The sequence below is a fragment of the Colias eurytheme genome, chromosome 6, assembly GCF_061535395.1.
Source record: "Colias eurytheme isolate Ceu_HAF_F1 chromosome 6, ilColEury1 Martin Lab GWU primary, whole genome shotgun sequence".
Classification (NCBI taxonomy): domain Eukaryota; kingdom Metazoa; phylum Arthropoda; class Insecta; order Lepidoptera; family Pieridae; genus Colias; species Colias eurytheme.
This window is the reverse complement of record NC_142985.1, coordinates 9576509-9599381: the sequence shown is the minus strand read 5'-3', so window position 1 is coordinate 9599381 and position 22873 is coordinate 9576509. Positions and strand designations below refer to the sequence as shown.

General features: G+C 35.2%; 2 protein-coding genes across 2 annotated transcripts in view; one reads left to right on the top strand and one right to left on the bottom strand.

The window, feature by feature from the left end:
• Positions 1–22873, bottom strand: part of stol (voltage-dependent calcium channel subunit stolid) — a 58543-nt gene that overhangs the window by 16025 nt on the left and 19645 nt on the right. The window contains exons 4-6 of the mRNA XM_090103041.1: positions 6660–6885; positions 4143–4274; positions 3617–3894 (exon numbers count right to left, since the gene is read on the bottom strand). Of these exons, the coding sequence (XP_089959167.1) occupies positions 3617–3894; positions 4143–4274; positions 6660–6885 (636 nt within the window). The remainder of the gene's footprint in view (positions 1–3616; positions 3895–4142; positions 4275–6659; positions 6886–22873) is intronic.
• LOC149907925 (uncharacterized) lies at positions 11254–12430 on the top strand. The gene has a single exon (XM_090103480.1). It carries the CDS (start codon positions 11275–11277, stop codon positions 12031–12033), a length of 759 nt encoding a protein of 252 aa, XP_089959606.1. The 5' UTR covers positions 11254–11274; the 3' UTR covers positions 12034–12430.

Genomic DNA, 22873 nt, shown 5'->3' with positions numbered 1-22873 from the left:
AGTAACTAATATTTGTCGATTGATATTAAAATGTTGTAGGAAGCGAAATATTTGTAGTTTAGTTGTGAGTAATCAATTAAAACTGCAGTAACTGTTATATAATGCAGATCATTGCAGTGCGGATATCGCTAGGTGATTCTAAACTACGGCAAGTGCGCCCAGCGAATACGTAATGAAGGAAATGCAAAATAGCTGAATGTACACCACAGTCCACAATGTCGATAATTTATGTTTTTGCTTTTGCTGTACTTTGAGTGCGAGTTTTGACAGTGGAACGTGCATCGCTTTGCAAATGTCGCTTCAATTTATATGCTACTAGAGGTCCGCCCCGGCTTCGCCCGTGGTACATATTTCAGAATAAAAGGTAGCCTATGTCCTTTCTCGAGTATCAAAATATCTCCATACCAAATTTCATGCAAAGTGGTTCTGTAGTTTAGGCGTGATTGAGTAACAGACAGAGAGTTACTTTCGCATTTATAATATTAGTATGGATTGTGATTTTCAATTTTTCACTAGTGGAGTGTTTACATAAATATTTGTAAAGTTTTGAAAGCATAGAACAGAATAGAATATCATCGAAGCTTTGATTTAAAAATGACTTTTTAACTCATCATTATTTTCATGTATAGAACTTGAGTAGGTAATTTCATGGTAACGCGATAATTTCACAATACGATAAATCATTATTTAACATACTTACTCATACAAAAAATATATTAAATCTGATCCTTATACAAACATCCAGTTATTAATACAAATACAAGGGAGTTTGAAACTCATTTCGTTCCCCACACGTAACCACATTTCAACCCGTTCACTGCAAATAAGCAATTCGATATCAAACTCAAATAACTTCGCGACAAGCTGTTAATTTAAACAAACACGTCAACTTTATGACATATGTTTATGTATACTAATAATATGATTTGTTTTGTATTCATACGTATATGAAAGGGAAACTGAAGATCATCATTTTAGATTTCATTTAATTGTGTCTACTGTAATGCGTACCTATTGTATCTTTTCTACAATGAATTTTTACGGACGTGATAATTGATTACTTTTCAGTTGTATGTTTTAAATGTGTCAGGAGCCAAAGTAACTTTATTGATTAACTATTTATCAAAGCGTTTCGAAAAAGTTTCGAATTTTAAATTCTTCTTTAGGTATCAATTAGACAAATACTTTCATTAACATTATTTTAGTAAAATCTTATTATAATCATAGAACCTTACTTAATAATATTACATAATCATCATCTATCATATATTATGTTTTACTTAGAGATAACATTTATACTCAAATAATTACATATACAATATTTGACGTGTTACACGCCAAAGGTTAATAAGCAGAAATGTAAGATATAATAACATGTAACATTCTCATATAAGTTTATTCGAGCGAGACTAGTCAAACTTGTCATTGGGAATTCTCGTGTGTGCCCAAGACGGCAGCGAACTTGCGATAAGGGTGCGGTCACAACACCCACCTGTCAAAAGCGGGAATCTACTTCTTCGCACCACAGATAGCATCGCGAAACTTTCCACTTATAAACTGTGAGAGCACATTTGAACAACATTGTGACAGTTTTAGCTGAATGCTTTTACGAACGCGGAGTTCACAAATACGGGGGAATTTATGAGATATTTTTCTTATATACTTCGCTACAAGTTGCTACCGGAATTTTTTGTCTAAAATGTAACGATGGTTTTACCCAAGAACCTCTCTGTAACGTGTGTAACGTTTCATTTCTATTATTCAAAAATTATATAATGTCCTATATGTGGTCTTAAACGTCTGGGATAAGCGGGATACCATAAAAAAGCTGCAAATAACTCATTAATCATCGAAGAAAGAGAAGAAACTGCCCCTATTCAGTTCTGGCACGACTTTCTTAGTTAATCATTCCATGCATACAAGGTTATAAAAATATTGCATTTATTTTCTGCATTTCTAAAGTAAGCAAGTCAGAATTTTATTCTGAATTGATCTTGACTTGACCGCAATAGCGCCAAATGTCAAGTGGAGATGTGATCTAAGAGACACTTATGTGTTGGCTTTTTACGTAACATCTTCAGACAACAACAAAACTATAAGATCTCACTTTAAATGATCTTCACTCGCCAACAAAATTTCTAGAGTTTTCAAAGAACTGGAATATTCTTTGTAAAACGGAGATAAATATCTGGAACCTTCTATTCGCCTTCAGATTTATGCTCTAGATATTAATCGTTATCTCTTATTGTAGCTGAATCGGGACTCAGAACATGGAAAGTATATTACGTTTTTAGTAATGGTTCCTTGCTTGTGTTTTAATATACGTAACGAGAATTGTCGCTCAGTTGCACCTGTGCAGTTGTGCATGAAAAGCTCTACGTTCACTTTACTTACTAACTTGTTTCATTATTATTCTGCTCTTTTGTCTTGATGTCAGAAACCCTTTGCGACTTGCGTAGTTCTGTTCTTAAATATATGATGTTGATTTCTTAATAACCTTTTATAAAGCTACGTTAAATAATAATGTACCTATACTAAAGTCTAAAAGTTGCGTGGTAAAGTTCATTAATTTTATCGAGCCTCGTAAATACAACTTTTCACTTAAGAAGGACCATTTACAACTTCCATTAAAGGTGCGTGAACGGACTAGACAATTGATGAATTCTATCTAAGAAGATACTTTACGGAGCTTAACTTCTGTTTTGTATTCATAAGATGTTCCTTGAGAAACATCAATTTATCTACTTTTCATAGGAAATTATTATCATAAATTCTCTCATTCTCCTTGTTGTTCCTTAACGCTACTAACTAGGCTCTTCAATTGAAGAGATAATATTTAAAAAGGTATACTTTCAATAAGTACCTACGATTACATTACTTAAATGTTATTTAGATAATTGACAAGCTGAATACATTTATTCTATTCAGTATAGACTAGGAGAAATGTATACCTTAATTTGTTTAGTAATAAAAGACGTCATTTGAAAGGAAACGTGGATTTTGCGATACCTTCGACTCGATTAAATAGGTCTGTCTTTTCATACGAAGTTGTTTCATACAGCTATCCCGTTTACTCTTATGGAGATTTCGGAAAAGGTAAAAGAGAAAATACAAAGAATTTATCAGGTTAACGGAATTGCTGACATACATTATATTCGTCCCGATGTTAATGGAGCTCCAAATTAAGCCGTTTTGATTGAATCCATTAAACCAAATACAGAGTCAGCAGATGCGTATCAAAGAACTTAAGGTCGCACGCAATACATGCATTTGTCTACTGTTTTCCACAATATAATTTCGTTTTGAATGTTTGGTCTTATGAATTCTGGTGGTAATTGGTTCACTATTCACGGAATTTTGTTTGATTGAACTTTTATCGAATTATAATTGGAATAATTTTGCTTCGTCGTATTGTAGTGTTGGTCGGTCAAAATGTAACTATAATGGTATATAGGTGATATCTGAGTATTTCAATTATTTAAACCCTTAAATAATGAATTAAGATTTGATACGTACTTATTATAGTTAATATTTATAATGAAACAAAATTCGTCTTTGTCGAAAATAAGGTTTATAGACTAACAACACACTATCTTCAATAGAAACATTAACATACCTGAGCCAGCATCTTCGTATAGCACTGATGCAATTCTGACACTGTGTCACTATATCTATAGATGTTGACAAAGTCGTTCGGTCCGAGAGTATCCAAAAGCGCTGACACGGTTGCTCTGGCTAACCGCCGGTAGGAGGAACCTAGGTCATCTGAGTCATCTAAAAGGATCACTAGATCTTTCGGTGACGTGGCAGCTTCGACGAACCAATTTGATGACCTAAAGTCGTAGAAATCACGGGCGTGGTGTGAATAGCCGTCTTCTGGTGGCCATGACATTGCTGGTAGGAAAATAATGCCTTATTAGTAAATTATTAATTATGTTACGTTTGTATTAGTACTCAAGAATCAATATTATAAAATCAATAACATAGTTTTAAGGAAAAAGAGAAAGGATAGTTTGTCTTTTTCAGTAGATAATATTCTGAATATAATTTTTTATCTGCGAGATGCTAGAAATCGCCCATTTTATAGGATATTAAAATCGAAATGAAGTACATTTATCTAATTGATATTACGAGATACTAACCTGGATATCTCCTCATGAATCCCGTAGAGGATGCGTAGTACTGCCACGACAATGTCGGATCGATTTCATAATTATTGACGAACAGCGGATCCAAATGCTCCGACCACGCTATTTGGCTCTGCACCTCGCCATCTATTTAAAACACAACATTAATTATAATGACCATTAATAATACAAACTAAATTCATTGTCAAATGATTTGACCTTCGTATAAAAAAGACCAAGCATGGTTTTAAATTAGTGTTGGGGCGTGGTTATTTATTATATTTATCACTCACTGCATATATAATTAAATTGGAATACAATACAATTAACTTTTAAAAATATAATTTGTGTTTTCCTACATAAATAAAGAATTATGAACTATCGGATTGAAGAGTAAGTGTTTGATTAGAGTTCAAACACAGTTCATGGTTGTATTAAATAAAAGAAAATGCTTCATGAAATATGCATGAAGCGATTCAAGTTATGTATCGAGGGAAGGGTTGGCGCTGCGCGAACCAATTAGGGAAATTTTTATTTAACTAGCGAGGCTATTAGAGGCAGTGTAATTGGTGAACTTGCTTCATTGAGCAACTCTGATTGCTTTTGCCTGGACTGAACCGGAAAAATTAATGGCGATATGCCACAATGCTTTCTTAAGAAATTGTGGACTTGAAACGTATTAAATAAACGGACACATACAATAACGTTAGAACGAGGATAAAGATTGGAAGGATATTCATGATTCAAATCTCGACTCTAGTTATAATACACGTAGCCATAAAAGCTTTTGAACCACAAACTAACAATTGCAAACACGAGTACGTATACAATACCCATATTGTTAAGGAGTTCAGCATTCGAGACCAAATCTCGAGTTAAATTAAATTTACAATCACACTAAAAGCATTCTAAGCTCTGAAGGACTCGTCTGCGCCAGGAGCCCACAACTGAATTGAGTCGGTGCATTGATTCATTCAGCGCGAACTTTACGTTTCGGAGCAGCTGAAATTCTATATGGGTTAATTGCGTTAACCCAGATGAGAGCATAATGCAACTTTACATACATGTAATATGTGCGATTTAAACAGCCTTGTGTGCAATTAAATACGTAACGCTGGACCGCGCTAATTACCGCGTATTGTGAAAATATAAATGATACACGCTTAATCTCTTGCCGTGTTTTTGAAATAAATACGGCATAACATAGCTGCCATGGCCTTACAGTCCAATCGAGTATGTACTTCAATAGCTATATTAAAATTTACGCTGCGCGTCTGACTGCGGTTGTAGATACGTATACGTAGTATACGTAGTTTTATCCCGTCCACATATTCAGATATGTCGTATATTTTGTAAATTTGTAGTCAAACAGTTTAATTTAAATTACTCGTAGGTACTTATCAATAATAGATATTATAATTATTTCAAAGCATGAAATTAACAAGATTTGAGAGCAGGTAGAGCAGATGCATTGCTCTATCTGCCACCAAAGCAATATACACTATATATACATATATGTACTTTGATTTATGTTCCTAGTGAGGTCACGATTGACGATTCCACAATACATACCAATCGAGTAAGTACCCGATCATTAATATAAAACCCAAAAATTATAACATATCTTTCCATCTAAAAGCTAAAGTTACAGCAAAAATACGTAAGTCCATTTGTTAATAAATCATTTCACCCTTTAGGCCTCGAGGCCTCCCGCGTTGCGTGTCACCAATATATTACGTGTCGTTATTTAGGGACAGCGGTCCAAACAACCCCCTACTGTCACTCAGTGTCACTTATAGCGCTACAGTAAAAGTAAAGCAACTGGTGATAGCATCTAAGAAATTAGTAAATCAATTACTGTTCATAATCATTAGGGATAAACAAAACCGTTAGTTCAATCAAAGATTAAAGTAAAATCACAGACATGTAGAACGTTATGCAAAGTAAATGATAGAAATATTTTATCAGGCAGTTTATCAAATCAGCGAAAAGCTGTGACTCCACATGGGATTGGGAATATTCAACAAGCAACATCTGGCGCGCCTCAGAAAATCCGCTTTACCCACATATGTCGAAACTTTTGTTCTCAGAATAAAACCCATGAGATTTAAAACGTTCAATATCCCTTTATTTTCCATTCTTTGTCTTTGACTGGCAACTGCAACCCACTTATAAACTACGTTTTTGATTGAAAATGTTCAAACGGTGGATATTGCATCCTCTATCTGAAATGCACTCGATAGCGTTATATACGTCCCGTTATATCCCTTTAGAGATACTTTATTACGTACGTGCAACTGAGACAATTTATTTACATATTGAATGCTCTATATACAGAGATAGGTATTTATTTTTCTACGTAATAAACAAATAAAATAAATGGAAGGTTAGTTTTTTTTAAGCAATTTTATAATTAACAAAATAACAAGTAGGTACCCTTGCTTCTTACCATATTTTTTAAGTGCCAAATAAAAACATATTTTTACCATAATATCTTCTTACGTTAAAATTAAACTACGTTCTGAATCTTACCTTCAGTGCTAATATACGGCGGCATGAGCACAGCGCTATAGCTGGTGTTCACAGCGATATGGTCGAAGTGCCTGCTGGGTGCGAGCAACAACCGTCGTGCCCGCGCTGCCAGCGTGCCATCGTCAGCGTGCACGTTCAGCCAGCGCGCGTCGTAGTACGTGCCAGGCGTGCCATCGGAGCCCCCGCCGCCGGAGAGTGCTGCTGCCTCCGCGGAATCCATAATTCGCTGTTCAGATAATTTATCATGATTTGTTTGTCATAGTGTTTTCAATGATCTTTACTTAAGGAAGTTGTAGAAGTCTTTTTCTTTTACGTGAAGATCGATACTCCGTCTTTGTAGGTATTGAAAAAGATGGCTAGTAATGTTTTATTTCAGATAGATTTATGCCTATATACCTATCTATGCGTGATTGGACGATGGATCTACATCATGTCAATCATCGCATGATATTATATCATATTATATGTATAAAAGAATCCCATTCACATATTTTAAAATCTTCAAAATATATAACTACTTTTATTTCAAGAGCCATCATGATTCAGCAATACTAGCTGAAAGGATTTTGTCATAGCCAAAATATTGTAACATCATCGTGTGTGTATCCCCAAACACACACATATAGGCTATAAGTTAAAGGATTAAATTGATTGACGAAAACTAGTTGACTAAGCGAAGGGTCAGAGTTATATAATGTAGGGTTTAGATTTGAAATATGCACAAGTAATGAGGGTAAGGGCTTGTAGCGGCCGTGACCTGTCTCAACACGGAAGAGTTAGCACCTTCGAAAACCACATTGAGTATTGTTATAGCAATATATGTATATTCTTTGATCTGTTAGTATTCAAACACTAGCTCTTAAGCTAAAATTCGGGAAGTAATGTGTAATGAAAAGTGCTAAAAGACTAAATTCTTGAACCTACATGAATAACAATTATTTATATCAAGAGCAATAGATGATTTTTTATTTAAAACGTCCTTTAATTCAAAAGGTCAAATAGATATATTTTGGAAGATAATAGTTTGATATATTTTAATTCTTATTAGAAAGTTTCAGCTAGGTACGTACTGGTGTTAATTTTAAATAAAATTTCTAAAATAACAGATGATAGACGAAGTGGTTTATATATGAAAGTTTTTAATAAACAAGATGAAAGTCCTCTATGGCCTCCTCTATACGAGACGGCTAAGTAAAGATACTTAGGAATTAAAACTTTTTAGCTTACCTACTCGACGTCATTTTGTAGTTGATTTTAACTTAGATAAAGGGCCAATTATAATGAGGTCTGTTAGTGAATTATATTGTAGTAAGTTAAATTGTATATCGGAATTTATCAGTTAGAAAATGTTTAAAATTTTAATAATTCACCTAATTAAATATTTATTTACACTTTTGTTAAAAAGAGTTTCGTATACAACTTTTAGAGAATGCTACGAGCTCTGTGCTTTTCATTATACACGTTTCTTTGAAAAATTCACCGGATAATAATTCGTTTAATATTTTTGATATTACAAAAACCACAAAATAATTTTAATCTGAAATAAGTTTGTACCTCAAGCCACTGAAATAATTAAAAAATAACGGTATGTTTAAAAAAGCTTTTGAATATAATTAAGTCTGTTTTTTCGCTAATTCAGTAAGACCAAGGGTAGGCTGAGGCAATGTAATTCGGCGGCGCGGGCGCTACCTTCAATATTTAATGTAGTCATTAAGAAACGCGACGAAGGCCGCATATTCTTAACAATATTTAACGGTGCTGTGTAAATGCGGAATTCCTTTATTTTGTTCCAGCTACAGTTTCATTAAGTGCGAAATGTTGGCGTCGTTTTTTCTTGGCGACGCCCGCAGCGAAGCAATCCCCGCGATTTTTCAACTTTATTGTTGAGCTAAGTTCTAGGCGCTTTTGGCCCGGGCCTTGTTCACAACTTATTATGATACCGCCTATTCGTAGTACTTTTACGGCACACTTTTTTATGGTTGTAGACGATTGTTTATCGTTCAATGGTCTCTTTGAAGGGAATATTTGATCTATTCACGGCGTATAATTTTTTGGCGTTAGGAAACATGATATTATGATTCAACCACGAAATATGTGACAATATTCTAAAGACTATGAACTAAAACTGATTATTATTTTACTGCCGGTTTAGTTTTTCAATTCTTTTAGAAGCGAATAGCTTCAGCCTTTGGCCTTATTTAAACTCGATAATGGATTCAAATGCAATCGATTATGGCCTAGAATACCTCATGAGACATGTTAGTCTAGGCCATACTTATTATATCTTCATGATAGATACTTTTACTAAGAAAAAAACAAATTAGATGGTTTGCAAATATAATTTATTTTTAAATTGATCACTACATAAAAAGCAGACATTTCAATTAAGTCTGTAAAGTAAAAACATTTGGGACCGCTTTCGCCGATATGTGGCTATAAAATCGTCTGGACGATGTACGCTTGCCACGGGATAATTTAAAACTCTCGAGAATCTGAGGAACTTTGCTATAATAAGATTACACGGTCCTCGACGCAAACCGCATGTTCATCGGGCTAGACATATTGCATTATGTCAAACTCGACAGCTTAGCTTCGCCTTCGAGTAAACACTTGAAACTACTTAAAACACTTAGCCAATTTCGCGTTAGTGGTATTGTACATGCTATCGTGCAACTTGAGATGTCGGTATGTTCAATACGCTAATAACATAGTATTATGGAATGTAGCGGGATTCAGGAATGTGTAGTGTTATAGCTTTAAATAAACTGCTCCTTCTTAGTGAAAATCTATATAGATATAAATTTCTATTAAATCTTCCTTGATTAAAACATTGCTGAGATTCTGATGAAAAACTCTCACATGAATTTAAAGTATTATTTATTACCTCTATGTCGGTAAAATCCAATAAGAAAAGAGAAAATTACTTTCCACATGCAAAATTAATAGGAAATGAAAAACGACGTTTTAAAACCACGTTAAAATTATTCAAAGTGCTTTCAATTGAAACAGTTCTCAATTCTCCAGTCGTAATAGAAATCGTATTAGTGGAATAATGCCAGGTCACTGGGGAGAGAAAATTGGTTGTTCCTTACATTTTGTCGATACGGTCTCCTCGCGAGACGGATAATCATAATTCAATACTTCTATACGGGTTATCTTAACGCCTTGTTACATTTTACTTACTCAAGAAAGATACTGAACGAAAGTAAGTACATACAACAACGTAGGTAACCCATATAATATTTATTAAGTATTCAAAATCAAAAATCAAAATCAAAATTATTTTTTAATTATTAAGTATTCGTGCTTAATTTTTTATTGAATCAAGCAAAATTAAGGGCATTGATTTTTCTTAAAATATATTTCTATTTTGAGCCTGATAACACATACGTCGGCCTACCTGAAAATACGTTTTCAATCTAAAGTTTTATCATTAAAGGCGGGTGTGTACTATGTTGGATCGAAATAGTCTGAAATAGTAGAGCTATATTTTTAATATGTTCATCTCTTTGGAATATAGACATTATATTAACTATCACGTAGGTATTGAGAAATTCCGAAAAGTATAAGTTTATATACTCAAAGGAACACTTTATACTGAAAAGAAAACTATAAATATGATATACAATTTCGTCGGTCGTATGTAGTGAAAAGCGTATTATGATACCTCGTAGAGGGCGATGCGCTTCTAACGGTCTTTGACCGTCGCAGCCGTCTCGTGCTTGCTCTGAGATTAAAATATTTAGATTAAATTCATTTTCTTCTACATTACTGCGTGGAAAATATCTAGATAGATGAAAGAATAACATTCCAATTATTTTGAAAGATTTTTCTAAATAAGTTAATATATTGAACTCGTTGTAGATGTCTTTTATTTATTAAAATGGAAATTTTTTTGGACGAATATTTGGCAGAGTGAGTGAGTGTAAAAGTAAAAACAAATTTTGATACATTAATTGTCGTAGTAATAATACCGTTATCACTTTAAACTTACATTCTATAGAGTATAGGCACATTGAAATATTTACGGCAAGTTTCCACTGCACAATAATTACGGCTTGGCTCTTTGCCCTGTAATATCTTGCATTTTCATATAAAAATATGCCTTTGATGTTAGACGCGAGTTAAATTAAAAACGCATAGTTGTACTATCGCTTGCGTACCCTCACACTTAGATGAAATTAAAACTGCACGTGTAACTGCTCTCAACAAGTAATCTGTTATACTATTTAAAACACATAATCAGCTATTAAGAGTATAGTTTTTTTTATCAGAAATGTGTTGTGTGTATTGTGTGTATTGAAAAAGTAGGTACGTATTGTATTGTATCGTGGTTAACCTTCTACTTTTTTTTTTCAGAATCAAACAAAGATCAAACTACACGACCTTTTTTTCGGGGGTAGGCGTACAAAGAGCAAGTCACGTTTATTTTCGCTGTGCAAATTTTAATTTAAAATAGTTTTTATTTTAACTTATTTACCCCAAAATATGGTTTAAATCACTACTGTACCACCCAGTTATATATTTCCTATAATTAGCTCTGATTCTTACATCGATTTTCACTACCTGGATTCTACCTGATTCAACTGTCTGTCATATCCAAATTTTCCGGACAATGGATTCTCTTAAACAGTCTATTTCGGATATGAACACTGAATTTAATCAACGAATGATGGAATTTCAAAAAGAACTGCAAAAAACATCACACCCACCTGCATCTACAAGTCCTACCTCAAAACTTGCCAGTGATTTTGAAGCTTTCCGTTCCTTCGTCTGCAAAGCGCTTCAGTCTCTCCAAGCCCAAGTAAATCTTCTTACAAACATTCAAGACCAGCTGGAGATGCGAAGCCGCCGGAAGATGCTGCTCATCCACGGCATTGCAGAACACGATAAAGAAGATATCACGGCTGTCGTTGCAAAATTAATTTCCGATGACATTAACGTTCCTGATGTTGATAAAGATGCCTTCAGTCGTTGTCACAGATTGGGCCATCAGAGATCCAAGAATCCTCGACCAGTTTTGGTGAAGTTTTGTGATATTCGTGTTCGCAATAGTGTGTGGTTTTCTAAATCTTGTTTAAAGGATTCTGGTTACACTGTTTCGGAGTTCCTTACAAAGAGTCGTCACGATACATTTATGAGTGCCCGTAAGCGACTCGGTGTAACAAAATGCTGGACCCGTGATGGTCAAATTTTCCTAATCGACTCTTCAAATACTAGACACCGCATCACTTGTATGTCTGAATTGGATGCCATTATATCTTGTCCCAACCCCGAAAATTCTTCAAGTGCGGCTGGGACTTCACAGGATGCCGAAAAGAATAAGAAGACTATACCTAATGCAAGGTCAAAAAGAATTCCCAAAGCTCGTTAACGTACGTTTTATTTATTTTCTTAATATTTTTAAACTAGGATTATTATTTTACATTATTAACTATTTCACTCAATTTTCTATTCCATTAGTTTTAAAGTTTTTACTTATTGTTTCTTGCACTGAATATGAGATTATCACAACAATTGTTTACAACTTTAAATTCAAATACCCTCATTATATTTATTATTTATTAATATGTTATGAGCAATTTTTTCAGTGTAAATATTCGATGTCCTGGATACTAGCAATTTGATTAACGGTTGGAACCAGTGTTACCATGATGTAAAAATATAAATAAATTTTCTTTTTATTTTGTGTTGACACTGGCTGGTACAGGAATTAGCTGAGAATAATATATTATATTATTTAGTAATTAGGTTTTTCTTTTTTTTAAATAGTTAAGATATAAGTATATTTGATTTTTTTTTATCTAATTTTATTTACTTATTGTTATATTTATTTAGTTATATTTTATAAAAATATATAATATTTTTTATTTTTTTTGTAGTATACAATATTATGTCGTCTAACAGTAGTTTGTTGATTAACGAAGATATTTTCAATACAGATAGCGATGATCACTCTAGCGATAGTAGTTACCATAGTATTTCCCCTATTCCATTAAACGAAACTCTCATATCCCAATTTTCGAATGTAGTAAAAAACTTTAACGTGATTCATATAAATGCTCAAAGCCTCCCAGCGCATTATTCTGATTTCTTAACTTCTTTCGATTGTAGTTGCATTCACGCCATCGTTATCTCTGAAACTTGGCTTAAGCCATATCTGCCTTCTACTGCTTACTCTCTCCCAGGATTCAATATTATAAGAAACGACCGCGTTGGTCGAGTAGGTGGTGGAGTTGCAATTTATTTAAAATCCAGCATCACTTATTCGGTCATATCTGCTTCACCGCAACCTACTCCAGTTGACTCACTTGAACATTTATTTCTTGAAATAACATTATGTCATCAAAAAGTTCTCTTGGGTGCACTGTATAGCCCTAATCTTTCTGTTGACTATTTTTCTTATTTTGATCAATTACTCGACAAATTTACACCTTCTTTCCAACATGTGATCTTAATGGGGGACCTAAATACTTGCTTGATAAAGAATGATCACAGGTCGAAGAAACTTCTATCAACGATTGACTGTTACAATATGAACATCCTCCCACTGAATGCCACACATCATTTCCCTAACTGCTCCCCTTCCCTTCTAGATTTAATTATAGTGTCCTCTCCCGATTACGTGGCCAAATTCGGTCAATGTGCAGCCGAAGGCTTTTCTTACCATGACCTCATCTTTGTCTCATACAAAATCCGACCTCCGAAGTATAAGCCTAAAGTAATAATACAGCGCAATTTTAGTGGGATGGACATAGAAAGTCTCGTCGAGGAAGCAAAAAACTTGGATTGGTCACTTATTACGAACGCTGATGATATTGATGCTAAAATAAACTCATTTAACTCCTTTCTTCTTCGACTTTATGATAAACATGCCCCATTTCGACCCATTAAGCTCAAACATTTACCGGCGCCGTGGCTAACGCCTGAACTTAAGTCACTAATCAATAAAAAAAATCGTGCTAAGGCTTTATTAAAGGCAAATAATTCTCCAGCTAGTCGCGAAAGATACAGAACGATTCGCAACCGCTGTAGTACAATGTGTAGGGACGCGCAACAACGACACATTCATGGCTCAATTGAAAACGGAGACTCAAGCAAAGTGTGGAAATTTTTAAAGTCTCTCGGTGTTGGCAAACCTTCTCCTTCTTCAATCCCTTCTAACGTTAATATTGATTCACTTAATACTTTTTTTTGCTCTTCTCCTTTACTTGATCCGCATTTAAAAAAATGTACTCTTGACCTTCTTTCTAATACTCCTCTTCCTAATTCTCCTCCTTTTTGCTTCAGTCAATTTACTGTGAGTAGCGTTAGGAATGCTATCTTATCCATTGCCTCTAAATCTGTTGGTTGTGACAACATTGGCCGTAATATGATCATTCCTATTCTCGACACCTTAACTCCCACTTTAACTCACATCCTAAATTTCTCCATTACGTCCTCTCAGTTCCCAACATCATGGAAAGATGCCCATATTATCCCACTTCCTAAAAAAAGCAATCCTTCCGCATTATCTGATTTCCGTCCAATATCCATTCTTCCTTTCCTATCCAAAGTTCTCGAACGTCTTGTCCATAACCAGTTAACGACCTTTATAAACTCCCACAGTCTTTTCGATCCCTTCCAATCCGGTTTCCGTCCCGGTCATAGTACGGCCACTGCCTTAGTTAAGATCACCGACGATATCCGAATGGCAATGGATAACAAGCAACTTACTCTCCTCACATTGATTGATTTTAGTAATGCGTTTAATTCTGTAGATCATGATATTCTCTTAAAATTACTTTCTTCTCTTAATATTTCCGATACTGTAATTAGCTGGATGTACGACTATCTACGAGGACGCCGTCAACGTATCTACAGTAATGACTGTCATTCATCTTGGTGTGATGTCGTTGCCGGTGTTCCTCAAGGCGGCGTACTGTCTCCTCTTTTGTTTTCTCTATTTATTAATTCCATCACTCATAATATTTCCTCTTTATATCACATGTACGCAGATGATCTGCAAATATATACTCACTCATCATACGAGAATTTGCCTGATGCAGTACGTCAAATCAATAAGGACCTTGAATCAATAATAAAATGGAGCAAAGCACACGGAGTGAATATAAATCCAGCTAAGACCCAATCAATCATAATCGGGAGTCGACATTTCATAAATAAAATTGACTGGGTCACCATCCCCAAAGTTATTGTTGACGGTGTTATTATCCCTTACAGCTCTAGTGTCAAAAACCTAGGAGTATACTTCGATCAGACTCTTTCATGGACACAGCAGCTTCAAGAAGTGCGAAAAAAAATGTTTGGTTCCTACGGTTCTCTTAGACGTTTACGTAACCTTCTTCCCATCCCCACTAAAATTGAGTTGGTACAAGCTTTACTTCATCCAATCCTCGATTACTGTGACTGTGCCTATCCCGATCTTAATGAAAACCAATTAGATGCTCTCGAACGCCTTCAGAACCTCGGCATAAGGTACATATTCGGTTTGCGAAAATATGACCACGTATCCCACTTCCGTACGAAACTCAAGTGGTTGCCAATACGTTCTCGACGGAATGCACGCATACTTCATCTTCTTTACGGCATATTGTTTGACGCTAGAACACCGAACTATCTTAAGGAAAGATTTATATTTCGTCACTCCAACAGCTTGGTATTGAGATCTCCTTACTCCCTTTCTCTTCTAATTCCATCTCATCACTCTAACTTCTACCATCACTCTTTTACTATGTACGCTATTAATCTTTGGAATTCGTTGCCAAATTCAATCAAACATGCGCAAACCATATCTACGTTCGATAGTTTGGTAAAAAAATATTATCTTTCGTTATAAATTTATAGTTTATACATATATTTATTAGTTATTTTTATATATTTTAAATTTATGTATACTATTAAACATTGTATGTATTATTATTACATAATATGTAGGTATATATATTGGTGTACTATATATATATATATATACATGTATTTTATTTTATTTATTTATTTATTTATTTTTAAATATTAAGTGCTCTTTTGCTCACACCTCCATAAATGTATTCTTCCAGCATTTTCCAATATCACAGGTTGTCTGGTAGAAATCACTTGTAAGTGATAAGACCGCCTTTTGTACATTGTTCCTATGCGCTGTTTTCTTCTCTGTTATTTTATTTGGTGTGCAATAAAGAATTTATTATTATTATTATTATTTTTTAATGCTTTGCATTCACAGCTTATGATCAGCTGGTAATAATAGAATACACGGGCGTAAACCAAGTGTAAGCTATATAATTATATTTATAAACTGGTTGTGTGTCATTCATTCTCTGTCTGAAGAAACTTGCGTACTATTCTACATGTATTTAATATTGCAGCTTTTTGTAATTGCATGTATGTATGTTTTGGTAAATGTAATAATTCTATGTATTTGTGAAGTTGAGTGGGTATAACACCCGTAGTGGAGAGTACTATGGGCACTATGATAACATTTTGCAGTTTCCACATTTTTGTAATTTCTTGTTTAAGTTCTGTGTATTTAGTAAGTTTTTCAGTGATGGTATTTGGGAGGTTGTGAGTATTGGGTACAGCTATATCTATTATTAGTGCATTTTTTTTATGTTTATCAATGAGTGTAATATCAGGTCTGTTGTAATGTATGGTTTTGTCTGTTAAAATAGTTCTATCATAGTATAATTTATATGAGTTGTTTTCTAAAATGGTTTCTGGTATGTATTTATAATATGGTGTTTTATCGTACGAAATAAGTTTGTATTTTTGTGCTAATTTTTGATGGATAATGTTGGCTATCTGATCATGCCGGTGTTTGTAATCGGACTGGGTTATTGCTTTGCAAGCTCCTGTTATATGTTGAATGGTCTCTGGGGCACTATTGCATTTTCTACAAATATCTGATGGTAAATTTTTGATAATATGCTTCTGATAATTACGTGTCTCAATAACTTGGTCCTGTATAGCTAGCATGAAACCTTCAGTCTCAGGAAAAAGCTCCCCTCTCTTAAGCCATGCATTTGATGCTGCTTTATCTACATGAGGCAAATTAAGGTGTTGTATATGCCTTCCGTGGAGAGACTTTTGGGTCCATGCTGCTAGTTTATCACACTTACTGATTAAGGTCTCATTTCGTTGAGTTGTATTATCAGCTAAATTAAGTGGAGTTAGTTTTTTATCATTTTGAACAATGGCATTATGTAACATTACTGTGGGTGCTTTAGTATGGAAAAACTTTCTGAGAGTAGTTATTTGCTTATTGTGTAGGTTGACAATATCTATAAATCCTCTGCCTCCATCAATTCTTGGTAAAGTTAAGCGCTGAATGCATGATCTGGGGTGATGTTTTCTATTTTTGCTCATATTTACGTTAATAATGCGTTGGATGTTTTTTAATTCTGATTTTGACCAATTTATTATGCCAAAAGAATAGGTGAGAATAGGTATTGCGTATGTATTAATTGCTTTTACTAAATTTCTTGCGTTTAACATGGATTTTAGAAGTATATTCAGTCTGTTCTTAAATTGGTTCGTTAGTTCTATTTTAGTTTCTTTGTTCAAAATCTGTTTTGACTGATTATATCCTAAATATCTGTAAGTGCTATTTTGGTCTAGTGGATCTATTTTCTCTCCTGTACTTAAAAGGTAAAAATGTTCATGATTGCGACCGGCTTTGACAGAATTTATTTTGCACTTATCAATTCCAAATTCCATACAAATGTCTTTTGAAAAATTTTCAGTCAATTGTGCAAGCTCATTCATATGGTTTTGAGAAGATGCGTATAGTTTTATGTCATCCATGTAAAGTAGATGCGTAATTTTTAAGGTGTTGTTATTTCTATTTGAACATATTTCTGTATTTATATCAGGATTACATATGAGAGGAAAACCTAAGTCGTAGAAATTTAAAATGTTTGAGAGTGGGTTGAGGGCGAGGCAGAACCAAAGTGGGCTGAGAGAATCGCCCTGGAAAATGCCACGTTGTATTTTAATGCTATCTGTTAGTTGATGTCCATTGCAAGTGTTAATCTTTAAGCGGGTTGACCATTGTTTTGAAGCAGCTGAAAGAAAATCTATTAAAATTGGGTTTACTTTATATATATTTAAAACTTTAAATAGCCATGAATGTGGGACAGAGTCATATGCTTTCTTATAATCTACGTACATTGTGAATAAATCTTGTTTTTCTTTAAGTACTTGTTTAAGTATAACGGAATCAATTATCAACTGCTCTTTACACCCTTGACTGAATTTTCTACATCCTTTCTGTTCTTCGCTTATTAGATTATTATTCGTCACATGTTTATTAATATTTTCTGCTATGCAAGAAGTAATTATCTTATAAATTATTTGTAGGCAAGTAATAGGTCTGTATTTCGCTGGGTTCAGTGGGTCTGTAGAATCTTTTGGTATCATATGTGTTATCCCTTCTGTAATGTATGGAGGAATTGTTTCAGGATGAAGAATAAAGTTATTAATATGATCTAATAAAATGGGATGAATATACGTAAATTTTTTGTACCAGAAACTATGAACATTATCTGAACCTGGCGATTTCCAATTCTTTAGCTTCGATAGTGTGTTTACAAAAATTTCAGAGTCTATATTTTCAAATTGCATAGTTTCTAAATTTAAATATCTATTTTCTTCATCGGTAATCCATTCGGCTCTATCATTATGTTCGAGTGGTTGTTCCCATAAATTAGCCCAGAAGTTTCGAAGGTCATCGGTCGTCGGGTATCTGTTTTGGTGATGATTGGCTTGTTGATTATGTAAATTTCGGTAAAATAGTTTTTCATTATTAGAAAATTGAATATTTTGTGTCTTACGGAGGGTACAGGTAGTATATCTTTTTAATCTCTGTGACGCTACTGATAATTTTTGTTTGAGTGTATCTAATACATGTACTGGTTTATTATTTTCTGGTTCATAAGTTGCGTGTGTTTTATAATCTTCTAGTATTCTATTTACATGTTTCATTACCTTTCTACTTCGATTGTTATCTATGTACTGCGTCAATCTGCCTATTTTAATTCTCAAATCTTCTATCTTCTTTTGTAATCTCCTTTGCCATGCTGGTTTGTGGGTTTTATTTCTAACTTGTGTAATATCTATAGATGGTGTGTGTATTTTAGATCCATTATACTTCGCCGCTGTTAGTGCACTACAGTAAATTATTGTTTGTAAAGAAATAAAATCGGTGTTGCAGTCTATATGTTTGGGCAGGATAACTTGGTTTAGATATTGCACAGCTGTTTTTAATTTTTTAGTAACTTTTTGTTTCGGTATATATGCACGCTCTGTAGGACTTGTTTGTAAATAAATGCTGAGGTTTTCGTTAAATATGGTATCTATTTCTTCAATCGATTCCGGGTTATTTTGTTGTTGTTCTTGCGTTTGACCTGTGGGTTCGTCATTCAAAATACTATAGATAAATGATAAATTATTTTGTTCGTTCAGTAATTCTACAGTGTTGGTTGATCTAGTTTCTAGTAATTGTGATGTTATATTATGTGTAGCTTCTGTTTCGTTGGTAGCAATAGGCTGGCTGTTTATAAATCGGTCATGTGACACGCGGTTGTCTTTGTTCAATACATTTGTCTGTAAAGTTAATATATTGGTATTTTCAAAACTATTTTCGTTATAATTAGTTATTCCTAGTTCCGCTGCAACTTCTTTCTTAATACCTGCAATTTTTTCTTTAGTTAAGTATCTATTGTTGATGATAATCCTTCTCTGGTCAGCTACTCTCTGTTCTGATATATGCTCCAGGTGTGGGAATTTTGAAATAAAATCTTGATGCATTTGTTTCCTGTATGATGTTTTATTGGTTTCTAAATGTGTAACCCTAAAATAGCTGCGAATTATGGCTTCGTTATATTCTTGTGTCCATCTCATTCGTTGTGATTGTTCGTGTGTAGTTGGTTCAGTAGGCTTTGAGTATTGATTATTATTAGAGTTTTGTGTTAGACTATTTTGTTGTTGTACCTCTTTAGTTATTTCGGCTATTCGTTCATCTGACAATAATTTATTTCGGACTATGGCTCGTCTTTGGTCTCCTATACGTTGACGGCTTACTTGAATGTGAGGATATCTGTTAATGAATTTATTGTAAAGTGGCTCTAAGTATGTTCTATTGTCTGTTCCTAATGCTGTAATTTCTAGATAGGTGCGCAGAATGAATTCATTCATTTCTGTTGACCATTTTCTGCGCGTTGTTATTTCACTTGAGGTGGGCACAGTAATACCAGCGCTATCTGCTGTCTGTGCAACATCCACGAGTGATAAAGAGGGATTTGATAATGAATTAGGGGTGATTAAATTCTGACTGCTGGTGGTAGTTTTATGAATAATATTGGGTTGCCTTACTTTGTGCCGATTACGTAACTTATATGAGAAAGTTGATGAAGCATTGGTATGAGATGAACATATTGATGAAGGTGATGTTTCTTGTAATGAAATTGGCGATTTAGTGGGACTGTAAGCTGTAGATGTCGTTATATTAGAGATAGGGGACTGATTAGATGATAAAGATAAACATGAAGGTGATAATGATTGTTCAGCTGTCGTCAATTTTTCGAGGAGAACCCGCCTGTTCAGTTCCTCTTCGCCAACGGTTCGCATGCTGTAGCATCCAGCGTTGGCTCCAGATGCACCCCGGCGTCCTCCGGGTAGCGACCGTAGGTTGTATCTTCGTTTGCCGCCTACCTCCTCCATATTTGGTACATTATGTTCCCACGAGTAGCTAGGGACGATCGGTCCACCACGGCAGAGCCCCGCGTTCACCGTGGTAAGGGTAATTTTAAACCGGATTTCCCCTGGTCTCCGGAGTTCGCAAACTAGCGACTAAGTTCCCCTTAGCCATGCATCCTTCGGCGCTTGCTGTTCCACCTTGGATTGGGCTGTATCTCGCTTGGTCTGGTTTCTTATTATTATTATGTATCTCAATTCCATAATACTCGGGTACCATCATAAGGAAGGTACCCGGTCCTTTGGAAGGCTTACGTGGGGACACGGATCCAACACGCAGAGGCCCTTTAGAGAACTTTACTGTGTTGTGGGACACCAGCCGCAGCCTGCCCATGACTGCACTATAGAGATACAGCCCTAGGCAGTCCGCGGCCAATGTAGGACTATTGCAAGATAAGGGAATAAAATAAACTGAGCTATGGAATGGGATGTTAATGGACCGGAATTAAGGACTATGGAAGACTATGGCACCTACCTTTCTACTAAAATATAGCAAAAAATTGTTGGCAGGTGGTGACTCGCCCTCTCACTGTATGGGCCCCCGAAATAAGTCGCTGCAATAGTGCGACAAGGGGGCAACATATTGTGAGCAGCTAAGGGTGGAGAGGCGTCCCTGGACTTTAAACTACGATCACGCGCTCCCTGAGGGTCCAGCATCACGTGCCCACTCGCCACTTACGCTTCGCATCCACCCTTCGAGCTAAAAGCTCTCGCGACTCCACTCTGGCCGGCCGGTTAAGGCAAGTCAGAGGTGGGGGTCCTGTCCTCGTCAGGCTTCACTCCGACCGGCCGGTGAAGGCGAGCCGGAGATGAAGACAGGGGCCTCCCCCGGGAGCACTCGGTTCCCGCGGGGTCGCTACTCCCCGACACCCCGCCACAAGGTGTCCTGCGGGTTGACTGATTGCACGGGTGGAATATCTATTGTCACGTAGACAATAGATATTCCAACCGTGGGCGATGGGGTCGTCACATCCCTACGCCCTTTTATTATTATTATTATTACACGACAATAGACAAAAAAAAACCGTAATACTTATCGTATTAAGTACATTTAATACAATGCGTACCGGCTCTATTACTGCAAATGTCCCGAGCGGTACGGAATATTGAGTAAGTAGCCTCCGGGAGTACTTCGGAGTGCGAGAGGAAGAGGGACGGAGGCATCGTCTCAAGACTGCGAATCAATACAGTCCACTTATACAAGTCGGGGTGCAGTGGATATGGGTCACGCTGCACTCCCGCGTATTTAATAACCGCCTTTACACCCCGACAGATATTACTTGATCCTTCCTATATTTACACTGGAATTCGAGTGGTTTCACGTTAAGTGCGCTCTTATAAGCTCTCTATGACAGTACGCTCCATTTGAAATTGTAATTTAACTCCAGTTTAAGCTATGTAAAGTATACAATTTATTACATAATTCTAAGAGACGTTTAAATTACTTTCGTTTTAATATTCGGTAAGTATTTTACACGTATAGGTAATTGAATTTACCATTTATTTCAGTAACGCAACACACTGCATGTTTCATATCACGAAAAGAGAATTCGTGTAGAAAATTTCAATGAAAATAGCAGTGCAGTGACCGCTGTAAAAGAGTGAAAATCTAGTTTCATTCACGAGTCAACAAGTAAAAATTACGCTAACAATATGGCAATTGTGGAGAACAAGCGTCTGATTGCAGCGTGTGATTGGGGAATGGGGATGTCATGATCGAATAGTGATCTGTGAACTGTCACTTTTCAGCAGCTGTGTTTTGCAATTTGCTGATGGCGACATTAGTCGGTAAGTGCGCCCCACCCCACCCTGCGGCATGCCTGGAGAATTTGGCGGTGCGCCTTGTGCTATACGAATACCGTGTCATACGATGTGGTAGTTTGTACTTGTTCTTGTACTAGTTTGATGTCAAAGAACGGCTTTGCCTGTGGGCTTTGCCGTAAAATTAATACTGCCAGGATATATTATATTCGTATCTAATTCACAGCTCGTGTTGTCTATGTTGAAACTCTATATTATATATTAATTACGTAGATGTTGTACCTATCTTCTGAATTAGTATTTTCGTTTGTGTATTCTATAATATTAATATTTATTTAAATAACTTATCTTCAGATGATTTATGACTAATTAATCATCATAACAATAGGCCTATCAGACTGTAATGAAATTATAATAGGGACTCTCCAGAATATAACATTTAATAGTAGAAAAGGAAAATGGTTCCAATTATTTACTTACCCGCCATTTGATAGACTTTACTACTTCCGGTATGTGTGAGTAATGGACATGGGATAAGGTCACTAATATAGGTAAGGTTTTATGAAAACAAGATCCATATTGATATTTTAATATTTATAGAAGAACACTATTTTTTGTCTATGCTTTTGATTTTAATGCCGTTGAGAAAATTCACACTTTTAAGATTATAGGTGAACCTGGTACATATCCTATATGTATTTTAC

Excerpts from the sequence above, each read along its gene's own strand:
- LOC149907925 (XM_090103480.1), top strand. The coding sequence starts at position 11,275 with ATGGATTCTCTTAAACAGTCTATTTCGGATATGAACACTGAATTTAAT.